The 17,319-nt window shown below is 42.9% G+C and overlaps 1 protein-coding gene across 7 annotated transcripts in view; it reads left to right on the top strand.

Moving 5' to 3' along the window:
* The window catches only part of NFATC1 (nuclear factor of activated T cells 1), a 118,399-nt gene that overhangs the window by 29,993 nt on the left and 71,087 nt on the right, over positions 1-17,319 (top strand). For all 7 annotated transcript variants that reach the window (XM_068674692.1, XM_068674690.1, XM_068674694.1 and 4 more), the window contains exon 4: positions 16,769-16,971. In XM_068674692.1, the coding sequence (XP_068530793.1) occupies positions 16,769-16,971 (203 nt within the window). The remainder of the gene's footprint in view (positions 1-16,768; positions 16,972-17,319) is intronic.

Raw genomic sequence — 17,319 nt, 5'->3', positions numbered from 1 at the left:
CTTTGCATCTTTGAAGCTTTTACTGGATGTCTTGATAGCAATTCAGGCATAATGATGATAAAACCAAACTTCTCATCACTCATAAAATCTTCCCATTACTTTCCTCTGTCTTTGGGCAAGCTACACCTTTCTTTGTGTCATAAAAATCTGTAATTTACATCGGTCATTGAAGTTTGCTATATTTAGCCGATCTCTGTCCCTATACTTGCATCAAAATAGCAATATCAGCATATCATATGTGTTCTGCATAAAGCATGTGTTGTCCGTCTTTGCTGTGCATAATTAGCTGCACATTCCTGTCCCCTTGGCTGTCTGCCCATGCAAGGACAGTGGCTAGTGTTTGGGAAGCCCACAGCATATTGTGGTTGTACAAACAGATAAATAAATAAAAGGAGGTGGGTTGGAAGGGGGGATCGCATTTCATTTCTGCACAGTTGCACAAAACTGAGCCGTGCATGAAATCCTAACCCTGCGTAGAGGCAAAGAATTAATCTGGAGTTTTCATTCCCAATCTCAGTGTGTTCATCTGAGGCCACAGCTTGATTTAGCACCTCCACAAGAAAGACCTGAGCCTGAGATGGTTGCAGCATGTCAGGATTAGGAGGCTTGAGCAGAGCTACGTGGAAGAGCTTGTGCAGTGGCTGCCCGTGCTTGCCTTGGGCCAGGTCTGCCAGCTCCGCAGCTCTCCTGCGTGTGTGCATGAATAAGTAAATGTTTGGTTTACGAGCACAGTGGGGATGGGAGTTGTGTTTTGGATGAAACCAAAGGGCTGCATGCACCGTCAGAGTGCTGGAGGTAGCAGTGGGGTGAGGGACAGCATGCTGCGTGGGTGCTGCACGCCCTGTGCTGGGTGCAGCGGGCAGCACCAGGGCCAGCGGGGAGCTGCTGCAGCCCGAGCCACCCCCTCCCTGCAGATCCCAGCCTGGCATGTTGTTGTTATGATTGCTATGGGAATAATTTCAATATGTTTTGTAGTTCTGGGATGCTGTGTCTTGCATTGTTTGGCTTGAAAGCTGCTTGACTGGTTTTAGAGGGTGGCTGTACATGCACAAACATCAGCGAGATTTTTTTCTTGGTGGAGAGTAGGAGATTCACAGCATGTTTTTAATTAGAATTGCTCATTTAGTGTTTCACTGCAGTGTGTTCTTTAGTTGAAAGATAATTTAATTTTCTTTGTTTTGGAAGATTTTCGTGCTTGTCTGTGTGAAATGTCTTTATTTACTGTGCCTCATTGTGCTTTCTGCGTAGCTTTGATTGTGAGTAGAGTCAAAAACAAAAACTTCCCTGGGCTGTATTATTCTCCACCTGCTGTGGCTTTTAATACAGTTTCACTGCTATATGTATACTAAGTGTCTGCATTTCTAGAACAGAAACACCAGAGAAAAATGGCAGATTATGCAAGGTTAGATTTAGCTGTAAAACTCTCATTGATTTGAAGAGGAATAGCATGTCTGAAGTCTGTGAAGTGCTGAAGAAGGGTGGCTGGTAGGGGTCAGCTTGTTTTTTTTTTTACCTTGGATAAGACCCCAGAAGAAATTTGTTGGGGAAAAAAAAAAAAAGCAAACAGCAAAAACTCCTGCCACTCTTTGCAGAACTCTCTGTTAATATCTTGAACCTCCTATGCCACAGAGGAGTTTCATTTGTTTCAAAGAGAATATAACAGCACTTGGTCGTTTTTATACATGTAACAATATTTAGATAGTACCTGTCATCCTGGAATTCCTTATAAGCTACGTCAAATATGTAAATCTCTCCTGTTATTCAAATATGTAAATCTCCCCTGTTACATGCAGGAAATCATAAAATGGCATGGAATGGGCATCTTTTTATTATTATTACATTTTGTTATTATGTGGAGGGCATTTATTTATCAATAATTCTTAATAATCCTGCAAAAATTTCCTGAGTGGCTTTAAAATTAATATTCAGCCTCCTCTCTTGTAATAATGTTTTCATTACATGGTCCTTATGTCTTGTAAGTCTTATTCTGAAATTATATAATACTCCTGAATATAGAATAAAATATAGTTACTGAATATAGGTTATAGAGTATTACTGAATGTAAAATGGCAGATAGTAGTAGAATTTTACACAAACTCCACCCACAGCTGCAAATAAGAGCTGCCAGGGACAAACAAATTTAGACCACAACTTGCAGACACATGTGCTAGCATCTAGGTACACAAGTAATCTCAAGCACATGTCCTGAACACATCAAAGCCTCATTTTCTAATCCTTCCCGGTTGTGAGGAAAACCTTAAAATATGTGAACTGACATAGCTCTGCTGCCAGCTCAAGAGCAGTAGTTGAAATGGAGGCACGTTTGAGAGGTTTCGCAAACAGGAAAACAACACACTGGTGGTGCTGACAGTAAGCTATGGTTCTGCAGTTTTGTTAGTGTAAATGAAGCCCCTGAAGCTCTCAGTTGAATGGATTTTGCATATGTGTTTGCTCTAATCACAGGACAGCATTAACCTAGAATCCCAGTGTTTAACAGCAGATGTTTTGGGGGGAATCATCTAACGAGTAAAAGAATTCTTTTCCTCCAGTCCTGAGTACAATGAAATAAACTAAAATATGATTAAATTTGGCCTTTAGGCTCCCCTCTCCCCAATTATTAGCAAATGTTTTTTGCCCTTTCATATAAGAAAGATATGTTTTACAAGTTTGAAGTTAATACAAAAATGAACATTAGCAGGAATACTGTATGGGATTGCCTTTTTTACAATGATTTTAACGTGCAGTCTAATTTTAAAACAACAGCAAAAAAAGCCACGCAAAGTGTACCTGAAGCTCCTCCAGAATTTCCAGTTTGCTCCAGAGGTAAAATCTGGAGTGTTGCTGGGACCAGTGGGGTCTTTAAAATAGGAATGATGTTGGAAGGAGAAAGTATCCAGCAGACCTGTGAAAAGTGACAGGCAGGGAAGACAAACAAAGGGCATAGGGTGATATGACAGGGAAAGAATCAAAGAATCAACAAGAAAAGGGCTAAAGCAGGGTCACCCCTAGTACTTGCATGTACTCAAGGAGGTGCCTACAAGGCACCAGTACGGTAAAATCCCCCAGGCTCTTTTGAGGAGCTCAATAAGCAGTGGTGCTTCTCAGAAGTGCCTGTATACTAATGCACACAGTATGGGGAATAAACAAGATGAGTTAGAGATGTGTGTACAGTTGAAGGGATACAGTATTTATTGTTGGGGTCATGGAGACATGGCAGGATGGCTCCCATGACTTGATTGATTATCGCAACTGGTAAGTGTCCTGTGGCTACAGGAAAGCACATAATCAATCGGTCACTCCTATCTTCAAGTAGGGGGGAACTCATTAATGTATAAATCCCTGAAGGGAGGATGCAAAGAGGATGGAGCTAGGCTCTTTTCACTGGTGCCCAGTTCCTGGTCAAGAGGCAGTGGGCACATCCTGGAACATAAGTGTTGTTCGAACATCGGGGAGTAGTTCTTTACTGTGGAGGTGACTGAACACAGATGAACACTGGTATCACAGATCAGTTGCAGATTCTCCTTCGTTTAAGATATTCAGAGGGTGCCTGAAAGTGATCCTCCTTGAGCAAGGGGGTTGGACCAGAGGGCCTCCAGATGTCCTTTCCAATCTCAACCATTCTGTGATTCAAGTTGATGGTCTTGTACCCAAACTGAAAAGTCACTGGTGACTGCCCAAAATGCATGGCAATGACGTGCAAAGCATTATGCCTGTAGCAGACTATGCCGCTGTGGGGATGTTCCCACAGAAGCTCTGTTGCATGTCTCTTTGGGTTAGGTGTAACATGCCTTTCTTGCAGTACTGCCCTGGGTTTGTGAGACTCATGCTTTGAACTGTGTACTGGGTCGGTTGCAGGGGCAACTCTTCGTTTTTGGGTTTATTTGGCTAATTGTAGATGTCTGCAAGTGAGCTAATTGCCTTGTTTTTTTCTCTGTGATCACGGAAAAGCTTGTCATTACAGAGTGTAGGGAGCTATTAATTTTGTTCTGGTGTGAGCATCTGAAGTAGCTCAGGTAAGTCACACCTTCAGAGTGCAAATTTCACTTTGAGGGCTGTGAAGGCAGTCATTGTGGTTGTTCAGCCTGTAGATGTTGAAGTCTGAGGGCATGAATCACTTGACTTTTCCATGTTTCTTTTTGGCTTGATGTGTTAGGTATAATTAGGTATCACTGGGCCTAGCAGGCTTTAAGATCTCCCCAGTTACCCAGGACCAAGATTTATTTCTTAGCTGAGGTATCCGGGTACATCATGAGTATCATGGAAGGAATAGTGGCTTTTAAGACTTCAACGTTTCTGGCTTAGGCCTGGAACTTAACCCATGCTGGAGCCACATGTTTGATGTCAATGTATTAATCTAAATGCTGTTCTGTTTGGGGTATAAAAGCACAGGTGTTGGTCACTGGCACTCATCATGCCTCCCTTTGAAGGAGACTGTTACCGTCAGCACCCTCTTCAAATCCCGGTTGTATGATCACATCCTGCTACACCAATTGCTGCAAGGTGTCATGCATTTAAGCAGCAAATAATCTCCTCTGTAAAGCTTTTATGAGCAGGTTCTGTCGTTGACATTTGCAACATTTTATTTAGCTTTCTTACTAAGCTTTAAGCAGGTAGTGGTATTAGCTGGTCAGTTTTTGGGTGAAATTCTTTGCAAATTGCCAAATAATGCTACTCATCGTGACTATTTAATATGATTGCTTGAAAATTGTCCATGTGTCTCCACAAAGTTTGTCTTAAGACACTTTCATACTTACTTAATTACTTACTGTTAGACATCACTGGTCTTTCAGTTCATTTTAGCCCTTGTGGTCTGTTGGGCAATGCTGTTCATGTTGTACTTGTTAGTTAGACAATCTGGTCTGCTACATCCATTTTTAAATTCTATTTCTATCAAAATTGGAAGGCCAAAATGCTACATTCTTTCTGTTAGAGATTCAAATATCACAGACAGTTTTTATTATTTTTGTGTGTGTGTAAAACGGGTGATATCACCATTGCTCTTAAACAACTCACAGTGTAGAGTCCAGTCTCTCAGAATTTTTCACAGTTTAATCAGACTGTCTTGGAGGCCAAGGCCTGGAGGTTAAGCTATATCATATAGCTGGCCTATTTTTATTACTGCATTAAGATGCTTTCAACGGAAGGTATGCTCCCAGATAAAACTGCAGAATGATCAGAGCTCTGGGACCAGGTGGATCAAGGGCGGTTTGTGGAAGGGGAACAAGACCAGAGATGTGTGGTGACCTGGCAAAGCATATTGTTCTTTCTGCTCTAAGACAGAAATCACAAGCAGCATGTTTATGGATGTTGTGTATGGGATGACAACGCTTTGGTACATTTTTGGGGGTTGAAAAAATGGAAGCAGAACCTGCCTTAAAGAGCATATGTTTGCAGACAGCACTTTTCTGACTCTGAAGAGCAAGAGAATGCATTAGTCTGTTTTATCCCTCAAGGAATGCAGGTGTAAATTACACACAAGGATTAGAATCAAAGGGATGAGAAGTGCTGTGAAGCACAGTGAAGAAAGGGTTACTCTACCACATAGCACAGTTGATGTTTTTTTATTTTACAAGAAGGCTGAAGCACAAATTGATTAAACATAGAGCAGGCTGGAAATATATAAAAACTTGTTATGAAATTTTCTCTGCTCTAATCAAGTCATGTATCTGTGATGAAGCAAAAACTATCTGGCAGAGCTGGAGAGAACTCGATCACCCTATGCCCAGCTCTCCTCTACTGGCAAAGCCATCCTCGCTCTGCATTTAAAAAAATAAAATAAAATTTTAATATGCTTTCCTTCTTTAATTCACTTCTACATAAATAAAAGGACAGAGGCACTGTGAAATTCAGAAGCCATCAGTAATCATGTTACTCACAAAAGAAGCAAGGAGGTTTATTTCGGACCTTCAGACAACCTCCCTTCCTGCTCTCAACAGAGAAGGCAGTCAGGGCTTGACTCATGGGCTGTCTGATTATAATTCCCACTTGAGACGTGCAATAGTATGGCGTGCTAGTGCGCTGTGTGCTTTGTCTGCTTCTATCACAGAGTTTTCCTTTTCAGTTCCTGCTCTGTGCAGTAGCCTTTGACTCCAATTGCTAATTAAATAGTACGAGGTCTTACATAAGAATTATATTGTCTTTTTAAAGGAGTTCTTGGAAATCAGTTATCATGCAGTGAGAAATTAAGACTTGAAAGTGTATTTGTAGTAATTTTCATGGCAACAGAACATGAAGTCCAATATCCGTATTATGAATATGGCTCAGTATTTATAGCTCTCCAAATATTTGCAGAGATAAAGCCTTTAAACATAGCCTCAGCTTTGTGTCTTCAGTAGTAGTTTAAACAAATGTCATTGGAATAGGGGTTAAAACTTAGGGGGAAAATAACCACTTTTGGTCTAATGCTGTCCCATGGGTGTCTGTGAGCCTCAGGGGTATTTTGCCTAGAAGTCTGATGCCCTTGTCTCATGTGAACTAGGGTTCATCTTGGTGAACAGCAAAAAGATTTGACCCTTAAACAAAGAGCTTCCAGGTGTAGCTGGGCCCTTAAAGTTAGAGGGATGGGAATTCAAAGGCACGCAGATACCACAGCACTTGTGAGCAGCCAAGTGATAAAAGGGCATGTGGAGAAATTGCTGATGGATAATGGCAGTAGTACTCTGCTGTCAGTAGGATGAATGCCAGCACCTTCCAGAAGACATCAGCATGGTGAAGGTCTACAACCCTTCCTGCCTGCTGCACCTGACATACACCTAGGGATCCTGGGCTTAGATTATGCTTATGCACGAATATGAGATTTCTACACGTGAATGATGTGTAAACATCATGATGAGAAGTGGGTTTGCAAGCATAAGCTTGCCTGGGGTATCTGCCTAAGAATGTGTAATAAATTCATGTTGCAGTGCTTCTGTCATTTATTTTTTTCTTTTAACTCTCACATGACCATGGGTATGACAGTCCAAGCCAAAAGCTGTAACAGATGCTGAGGGCAAAAACTTGAGTGGAAACTGAGGAGATTGAGGGATAAAGTAGTGTCTGGGAGAGAGCTGTTGTATTGAACTTCCTCCTGCACCCAAAGCCTGTGTTGTGTTTGCTGCTACTGTATAAAATCAGGTACCTAAAAAGAGATCTGATCTTAGTGTAATCACAGTGATTTCAGCCAACCATGCTGTTATGTACCCTGTGCAGCATCAGCTTCTGTCACCTTGCAGCCGGAGACCTGAGCAGGAGACCAGGTTTTTAATCCCCTCTTCATGTTGTCAGCATGAAATTACCTCATTGCAATTTGAAAGTCTCCCGCAGTTCAGCTTCATAGTAGCTATGTACACAAGCTGCTCATGGTGGGAAGCCCCAAAAGGTCACACGGGGTGGCTGTGCAGCAGCACAAGCTGTCCAGGGGAGAGGTGGTCCTCCTGCATGAGCACTGGTTGCAGCTGCCTCAGGGAAGTGCAGGTCTCTTCAGGAGAAGGAAAACTTGATTTTAGTGGACTGCCTGGCTTTGGTTCCCCCTCCCTCCCTCCTTCCACGGGGGACAACTCTCCTGGTTCTGTCCTGCAGGGAGGTGTGTGGAGGTGTTGGAACCTCCCACAGCTGCACAGCTAGGTGGTGGAGATAGAGCTGTAGTGTGGAAAGGGCTGGCTGCATTTGGTCACCTGAAAGGGAGGATGGAGACGGCTAGGATTAGGAGAAGGACATCTCAGACTTGTCAGAGAAGATGGCCTTTTGCTGGGCACACAGACAGTAGTGATTTGCCAATGTCCCAGTAAATAAGGTGTCTCTAGGATTTACAAATTCCTTTCTGTTAGTTAGTCTGATGGGCATCACTCTCATAAGTCTAATGATTTTATGAGGAGTGTGAGCTGGATTGGTTTCTAGGTACGTCTATTTTGGAGGAGGAAGAGCCTTCCTAGAAATAGGGAGCAGCATCTTGCAGCTGTTTAGACAAGGAGATTTCACGGCTGTGCTGGGAGCCAGCAGCCACGAAGGCTGTTTTTCCCTGGATAGAGACTGAAATGACTTCTGAGCCAGTGACTAAGTGTACAGCATCTCTATTACATTAAGATTAATAATTCCTCACAGCGTATTTGCAGCTGGAGGTTTTATATAGATATTTATTCATCGTGATGTGAACAGCTGCTCTTTTGCTGCACTGTTGAATTTAAGTCCAAGTGGCAGCCCTAGAAAGTGCCACATAAAACACACTCCTGCTGCTTTTCATTCACTCTTTCTTCCATCCAGCTCTCACCCTCTGCCTTTGCAGCAGCAAGCCATCTCATTTTTATTTGTGGACAAACTCTACGCTTGGATCTTAAAGTAGAGTTCAAGTGAATCCAAGGAATATGGATTTCCAGAAAGGAAAAATAAATCTTGAAAGCAGCACAAAAACTGAAGGAATTCCTGTTACATTTTTATGAGAAGTAAGTGAGGGACTGTGAGGAGTAGCATATATACTATGTCATACAGGGCATAAATTATACACTGTTTTTGGCATAAAATATACGCTATTTATACCCTACAGCCAGAGGGTAAACTCATCTCCTGAAGAGGTGTTTTATTTTCTGTTTGTTTATCTATTAATTAATTTATTTATTCTGAAGTTTATCTGCTCTACTGTTTTGAATGACTCATTTTTTTTTGGTTTGTGCTCTTACTAGAGAACACAGTGTACAAGAGCATCTGAGTGGCCCAAGTTTAGCGCCTCTGATTTTCATCCACGCAGACATGTGGTCTGGACCTGAGTTTTGCACCCAAGCAAAAAAAAACGGCACCCAATATTGCATGCTTTGTGCCTGTCGAAGGGAAGGGGTACCTGTCACGCTAATGAACGGAGGAGTTCACCTCCTGTGCTGTGACTCTCTCTAGGTGTGGTTTGGGCTGCAACAGCCTTTACCGTTCTGGGCTGGAGTCATAAAATGCATAATGGACACACGGTTGAAATACACACCTGCAGAGCATGATGATAAAGCTGAAGAGAAACAGGGACGAGCCCACCTTGAGGCAGGGGTCACAGCAGTTTGTTGATGTTCTGTGGATGCAGCAAGCCCTGACAAACCAAGGTGTGATCACCGGGGATGCACTGCTGGGGCAGCTCCTTGCCCTGTCAGGTCACCCACATCCCCACAAGTTGTGGCTGCACAGCTTGCCCTTTGGAGCATGGGCAGGGGCTATTGAGATGTTTGCTTTAAGAGGGAGGCTGAAGGAAGGGCCTCTGAGTCCCTGGCTTTGGACACCTGAGGTATGATTTTTCCCCAAGCCTACCCTAGAACTTAGAGTCAAAACTGTGAGGAGTAAGTGAAGGGGGTATCGTGATGAGGAGGGCATTCTTTTAATGTCTTTTTTTTTTTTTTTTTTTTTTTTTCCCAGAGGAGTAGATTTCTGTCTTTCTGATTCTTCATCAGAAGGTCCTTAGGCAGATTGAGCTGCGGGGAAGCTGAAGCAGGGTTGCTAAGGGACTAACCCAAGCGAAGGTCAGGCAGGATCTCTGCAGTGAGCACAAGAATAGATTCCTGGGTCTCCTGATCTTGGTGTCGGAGCCTTTGCTTCACGTGACAGTCATTGCCCACAGGACCACATTTCCCTCTTCCCATTTAAACCCATGATGTAACAGCTTACATTGCCTCATACTTCTACGTGGTAGCTAAAAGTATGTTTTTTCTTAAAAATCAGAGGGATGACTCTATTTTAATGCACGCTTGGTGTTCACAGCTAAAATCAATGCCTGAAATGTTTATGTACTTTCTTTATAGTTTAAACAGCTTGATCTTCAATTTGTTTTTAAAAAATCAAAATGCTGAGTGCTCACTGATGTTATGTTTTTGAGGCTGTTTATTAGGTACATTTTTAAAACATGACAATTTGTTTTATTTTATCATTCATCATGTGCAGTTACTCTAAAAAATAATAAAAAAAAAAGAGCAAACAAAAATACATTGAAGACCTACTGATTGAGAAAGATTGCAATAAAGCTATTCTGTGTATATCTCCTAAAACTCTGGCTTAAAGACACAAGCAGCAATTACTTCAGAGATTTCACTGGTTTATAGATTTTACATTTTATCCTGTTTTCCCATTTTGAATGCATTGAGGAATTACATTCCAAACCACTGATGGAAGAATAAGCAAAAGAAGTCCCTGTTCACCAGATTGGATGTTTAGTCTTGCTAATGATTCTCTCTAGGCTAACACTCTAGCTCAGGTTATTTCTTGAACAGTCCTAGAAGTACAAGTGGAACCAGACAGAAGTGCCAAGTACCTGCTGCAAGCAGTATGTCCATCAATTACATGGCTGGAAAAGAAAGGTAGATATTTTCCTTACTATTTTTAGAGAGATAAATGAGTTTATTTTCACAGTCTTTATTATGTACCAAATGTACAAAGAACAAGTACACATATTTACAGTTTCATTACCAATACAGAGGTAACGTATGGATTTTTTTGCGCATCCTTATCATGAAGGACGCAGCACCTAACAGCCTGGAGAATATTGAACACAAGCTCCAGAGTAGTTTAGAGGATGGATATGAAGTCCCCGGTCATGCCCCACTTTGATATTACTGAGAGCTCTGCCCTGAAAGCACTGGGATGGGCTAGGCCCTAAATCAGCAGCAACAGTCATTTAACATATTTACAGAGTCAGAGTCTGGGGAAATGTACTGTTTAGGTGCCTGCGAAAAACAAGCACTGGTGTTTCTGTGGTCTTTTCCCAGAACTCCCTTTAAGTACACTGAAAAGTTATTACATAGCATAGCTTACTTTTTTTCCTGACAGCGTCAGTGGGTACAGACGGTGTACCTGGCTGGTGCGTCTAGCCACGGCTGCCTCCCCGGCTCCCGTCAAAATGGGACCATTCTTTCAGTGGCCTCCAGGAGCCTTTACAGGCACAGAGAGCTCATTGTTATGACAGGTAGTTTTCTGAGCATTTCAACAGATACTTCAGCATGCCAAAAGCATAAAGCACTTGGAAGGAAGCTTGCAGAATATTTCAACTGCCTTTCTTAAAATAAATGTCCTGACTTAAATAATAGAAGTTTTCCTCACAGTCTCTAAAATGGGCATAATTTCTGAAATAGCATTTGAGATACTGGATGGGGCACAACATTTGCAAAAGAAAAAAAAATCCTCAAAATTCAGTAGCTGCAGTGAGGTTTGGAGAAGTTTTGTTGGTGTTTCTAATGTTCTTGTTAAGAGCACCTCTGCTTCTTCTGCTTGCTGTTTTACAAGTCTGCTCAATTCCGATTGCCGAATGTTTTACATACATACCAGGCATATCTTTCGGTGTATCAAAAAGATAGGTATGCCCTATGATCTGGTGTGCTCATCTTATGTCTGTGATAAGCCTTGTTTTATGATTGATACAGGACTAAGTCAGGTACTACCTTGCAGTCACATATTCAATGCTGGCGTGAAATAGTGCTATTTTCCTTGTGCTTTGCTGTCTGTCGAAGGAAGACCTTCTGGCATTTAAAACCACGGTTACTGGACGTGCTAGAACAGTAAGGCCTGTTCCATGGTGTGCACTCCAGGGGAAAGGCTGGGATTTGCTTTGGCACCGTGCGCCAAGATGAGTAGCAATTTACTAGTGAGAGTCAAGAGGTGTTGGTGGGAGAGGATGTTGTGAAAGAGGTGACAGAGAGGTTTAGGAATTCCAGAGAAAGCTTGGTGTGGTGGGGCAGTCATCCAGGCGGTGCAGTCTCTCTCTCGCTCTTGCATAAGATGATGTAAGGTGACGAAGAGCTTAATTGTGATCAGTCCTGTTTTGAGTGTTAATTACTGGTGACTGCACTGCTTTTGATAGAATGAGAGGAGTGTAAAGCAGACCCACAATTAAGTCTGATTTTGATCTTAGCAGCTTCAGACAGTGTAAATGCAAATATCATTGGAGACTAGTTCATTTTTTTTTACAGTGTTGTTCAAAAAGGAAAAGAGCAGATTAGTCAGTGGTCAGTCAAAACAGGAGACTATGACCTACTTTCACTTCAAAACCAATAAAATGGACCACAGTGGTCTTATCTACTTCAGTTTTCCTGCATCTTTACTTTGTATTAAAACAGGTAACTGCTGTATCCTCACCTTTATTTGGGAAGGAAAACTCATTCAAAGCATTGTACATCTGATCCTTATTTGGGGCTAAGGCCCTTTACACTTTCACAGCAGGGAAATGTACGCCTGTTTCCACTTGGATCTAGGTATCATCAAGCAAAGCAGGTCTGATAGGAAAGGCACATCCTTTTTTACGAATCCTGTAGCTGCGAGCAGCCTTTTTCACCCATACTCAGCTGCTGAGATATTAAGAGAAGAGCTTCAGCTTTGGGACCGTGTTACACAGAGAAGAGGATAAAAATAGGGTGTCTGACGCATGCATCCCATGTCGCACGCCAGGAAACAGAATCATTATACCGAGTACAGTATTCCAGAGCATGCGTGGAAAATATCCATGTAGTGAACGTGTGAAATCTTTCCTAACCAACAGAAATATTCAGCCCCCCTTTTCCCCTTTCCGTTTTACATTCATCTTGCTTGGTATTCCTTTTACCTGTTGACAAATATAACTGCCCAAAATACCACAGCTTTGCCTCTACTACCACCGCTCCCATCTTCATTCTGTTGAATGATGTGACAGTAATGTCACTCTATATTTTAAGGGAGCCACAGATTATTCTTGCTGTGCCCAACTAAGAGTAAGTAAAATCATGCCCATTTTCCAGACATATGCAGCATGCTAAAAACTCACCCAAACTCAATGCTGTCTGTCACAGAAATTGTGCTTTGGGTGCATGATCTAAAATTAGTCATCCGCAGTATGTACCCCTTCTAATGTTAATCCATGCATCGTTTTCTTTTATTGCTTCTGTTGGCATACAAGATTATGTGACATAATATAAAAGTAAATAATATGATGCAATGGGTAAAACTTAAAGGGAGATACATATCTGAGATCAGTTGCCTCCTACTGCAGAACATAAAACTTACAGTTAAGTGAGAGTGAGGATTTCACTTGTGTTGAGGGCAGCAAAAATCAACTGTATAGAGACTGGATTAGCAAACTGATCTTTCTGGATGTTTTTGACACTTCCCATGTCTTGAAAACTTGTGTTTGTTCAGCAAACTAAGCACTGTTTGTATTCAGGTTCAGAACTAACAGTTGGGGAAGAGCTCCTGGAGGCTGGATGAATAACAGTGTGTGATGGATCCAGCAAGAGCTCATGGCTTAGCAAAGCCCAGCAGGGCTCTAGAAGAGGGCCTTAAAATAAAATAAAAATAAAAATCAGAAATCTAGTTTGAAGATCACAGGCTTTGAAAAACAGTGCAAAACATGCATTTGAGATCTTAGTAGTTACTTTCCAGTATTTGAATGCTTATTGGATGAGGACGAGTATGAAAAGCTGAGGACTTGGGTTTTAGGTTGACTTCTGGTACAAAACCTGTGGGAAAAGCACAAGCCGAGACTCACAAGTAGGTTATAAGATATGGCAGCAGCCAAGTTCTGATTTGAAGATAAACCCTGAAATAGCAGAACTTAACGCAAGACTAACATTTTTTGACCCATTTGCCCTGATTCAGTAAAACATATGGGTGCCTCAGTGTGTGATTTTGCTTTTGCTGAATTGAGGTATGAGTTACTCGCTGCTCTATTTTTACTTTTTAAGCAGCCTTGTAATTCAATATGAGTTTGTTTTAATTTTACACTCTCCATAAAAAGCACCCTCCATAACACGTTAGAGAAGTCACCAGTGGTAACGCATAACTACGTAGCTTTTTCTTCCAGCAGCTTCCTGTAGAAATTTAATCGGTTTGTGTGTCACACTGCGTTACATTTTTCCCCTGCGAACCTGTGTGCTGCTTACAATCAAAAATACCCAGCAGTACCCCGTGTCTCCTCCGTCACCACGGCCTCAACGTTGAGGCTTTGGAAATGTTGACACGGCGTGAGATCAGTCCAGGCTGAATCCAGGTCACTCTGCTACCCCTGCTTGCGCCGGTGGTGGTAGTAAACAGCTATGGCCATGAGGCACGTGGGGACAGAGCTGTGCTGAGTAAGACGGTGGCTTCCCCATGGTCACTGGCTGTGCTGGGAACACATTTGTGATTGCTTGCCAGCGGCTTGGGCTGCATCTTTGCACACTGGGAGTTAGAGCCTGAAAATGCTATTTTTGCAGCACAGCACAAATCTTTGTGTTGAGGGTCTTTCTGCTGCCAGTTGTAGGAGCTGGGTGTTTTGGGGGCTACCCTGTTTTTGCACTAGAAGCACATCATATTGGTTCAGGCGGTGGCTGCACAGACAACTGATGGTGGGGTCAGAGACAGGGGGGTTGGGGATTGCTGAAGTACAGTGAAGCTCAGCCTCATGGCAAGCATATTTAAAACTCCTGCTGGGAAAAAAAAAAAAAAAGGAAAAAGAAAAAACTTTTGTTAAGGTCTCCTACTGAAACCTTGGAAATGCAGCTTCCTGCAGTTACTCAAGCAGCAAATTAGAAAGTTGCTGCCACTGTTTGTTTGTGACCTGACAGAGAAGCAGCCTTTCCCCTGCTGCTCCTGTCTCTGAGGCTGGTAACTGAACTGAAAGACCTGGCCATGGCACCTCCTTGAAGTGAGCACTTAGGCTGAGGTCTGCTTTCCTCTCTCTGCCATTTTGACAATACTGCAGTGCTCTGTTCTGGGGAAAGGGCAGAGGTGTGGAGGAGTTAATGAAAGCAGTATAGCCTCCAGCCTCCTCTGCAATGAGCTACGTGCATTAAAGGCATGGCTACAGACCGTCTTGCTTGATCTAGGTTGATGGGAGAATCTCAGGCAGCAAACCCTCAGTGGAAAAACAAATAGAAAGCTGGGGGAAGGGAATGACAGAGAAGCAAGTTGAAAAGTCGGATTTTAAAGCTACCATTAATGTGTTTTCAATTTGACAATGCCGATATGGAAAATGGAGCGCAGCCTGCCCACCCCGGCTGCGAGCTGGCTTTGCATGGTCTGAACAATGCAGATCTGATAAAGTACTGTAGAGCTGGAAGCGAGTCCCCTCCTGCCCATGCCCTCCTGGCATCCACATTTTGGATAAGAACGTAAAAACTGTTACATCAAGTTAAACAAAGCATTTCTGTTTTCCTTTTGGCTATTCTGGCCAAAGCATGGGGTGAAAAATCTGTAACACACCTGATTGGTGTTGGGAAGATGTTCATAGTCACAGTGTCCCTCCTTGCTCTCTGGCATCCGTAGCATCTGAAAAATTACCATTGTGCATTCCTGTTGCTGTCAGCATATTTGATAGCAGCATGAAGGCTTTGTGCTTGTGTTTGCACTCGCCAGAATCTTGCCATGCTCAAAGAGTATTAATGACTTGAGATCTTTGTCCCTAATAGAATTCCCATTGCCAGATATTAAAATGTGTGAAAATGTCTCCAGGCGTTAAAATACCCTGGAGAGATGGATCTTTGATGATTATGAAGATAAAAATGACCTCTTAAGATTTAAGTAGAGTGAAAGCAACCAGAATACAAATATCAACCACTGGCTTTCAGCTTTATGTGGCTTTGGACTTGTGTACAAGTGCCAGTAACACAGAGGAGGTTGAGGGCTGTGGCTCATGGGTGCTGTGAGCTCTGTGTCATGTCTGCCAGCACCATGGCTTGATGCAAAGGCTGGAGCTTCCAGGCCCAGCTGGCTGGAGCAGAGGCATGGCAGGCCTGCGTTGGGCAGCAGTAAGGGCAGGCGAAGGGAAGATGTAAAACCTCTCCGCCTGTCTGGGGCATGTTCTGTATGCAGTGGCAGGCTCTCCTGGCACAGTGTGGTGGCATGAGCCATCACCAGCTTTGGCTTGCCACATGCCTGCCAGTTTTAGCCAGGTGCTGGAGCAGGCATATGCAACTGGGAGCTTCCTCCCACTCTGTACCTCCCTCATCTGCCAGTCTGACAAGCTCCATCAGCTTTCATGTCCTGGGCTTTACTGCAGCCAGATGCTAATGATGGAGGAGCAGGATGTGCAGGGCTCACTCCCATGCCTGTCTGCTGTCCCCAGACACACACTGGGCTGTGGCCTCCTTTGCACCAGTGTAAACCCGGAGTGTCTTCTTCAGGGCAGAGGCTGACAGGGGGCAGGATGAGGTCAGGCCCTGCTTCTGCTGTGGCATGTAGCAGAAATAACTCTTGTTGGCATCGGAGAGGTCACTGTAACTAACGTACGTGAGGTTCAAGTTAGGCCCTGTAACTTCAATGAGATTTCTGTGCCATTATAACAAGTATTTGACACACACGGTGCAACAATTCATGTACACATGATCTATCTCCATTCTGTTCCAGGCAGTATTCACCAACATAAAAATCAGCTAATGAGCGAAGGTGTCCTGAGCAGCAGCCTGCTCTGCATGTGGGACGATCCAGGAAGCTCATAGGTGTATGAGTTTTGCTCCTTTCCACTTGCAAACTCCATTGGCTTTGCCACCCTCTCTCCGTACTGCAGGGGAACATTGACTTCATTGTTTTTTTTGCCAAACTCTGCAACAGAATTTATGCGAAGTTTTCTGTGGACGTAGCAGGAGCGCTCAAAAGTTCACCCCATCTAAAGTGCCTCAGGTCTTCTAGGATAATGAGACATTTTCTGAGTGCACCTTTTTATTGTACCAATATTACGTTACAGGAAAAATTGAAGGGGGGAACTTAACACATAGCACCTGTCACAAGTTCTCTCCCTGAATTAGGCTCTCCTGCTTATAAAAATTTAATTGATTCCTAGCAGTTTATGTGCATGGTGCTCAGTGGGCGTTTTCTGTTCTCTTGCCAGCTACACGGTTACTTAGAAAGCGAGCCGCTCACGCTACAGCTGTTCATTGGGACTGCAGACGACCGCCTGCTGCGACCCCATGCTTTCTACCAAGTTCACCGAATCACAGGGAAGACCGTTTCCACCACCAGCCACGAAACAATACTTTCGAACACCAAAGTCTTGGAAATTCCACTGCTTCCAGAGAACAACATGAGAGCAATGTAAGACCCAGATACTGTATCTGACAACTTAGCAGTCTCCTCCTGGTCTCCCCACTTATTTTCTTCTTTATTGCTTTGTGGTTTTTTTGTTTGTTTGTTTGGGTTGGTTAGTTCTTTTTTTTTTTATTTTTTTTTTATGTACACTATTTTCCTCTTCCAGTCTTTTTTTTCTTTTTTTAATTTCTCTCAGTAGTAGTAGGTTTTCATAGCTTTGCCAGGACAAACTGCCCCTCATCAGCTTAACAACAAAATGAACTTCGCAAATATTTATGACAACTGATTGCTTTCATTCTAGAGTTTCAGCCAATGTGCTTATTTGCCATTTAAAATAAGTATCTCAGTTACCAA

This window comes from Anas acuta, chromosome 2 (assembly GCF_963932015.1).
Source record: "Anas acuta chromosome 2, bAnaAcu1.1, whole genome shotgun sequence".
Classification (NCBI taxonomy): domain Eukaryota; kingdom Metazoa; phylum Chordata; class Aves; order Anseriformes; family Anatidae; genus Anas; species Anas acuta.
The sequence above is the reverse complement of the archived record's forward strand: the minus strand, read 5'-3'. Positions and strand labels throughout refer to the sequence as shown.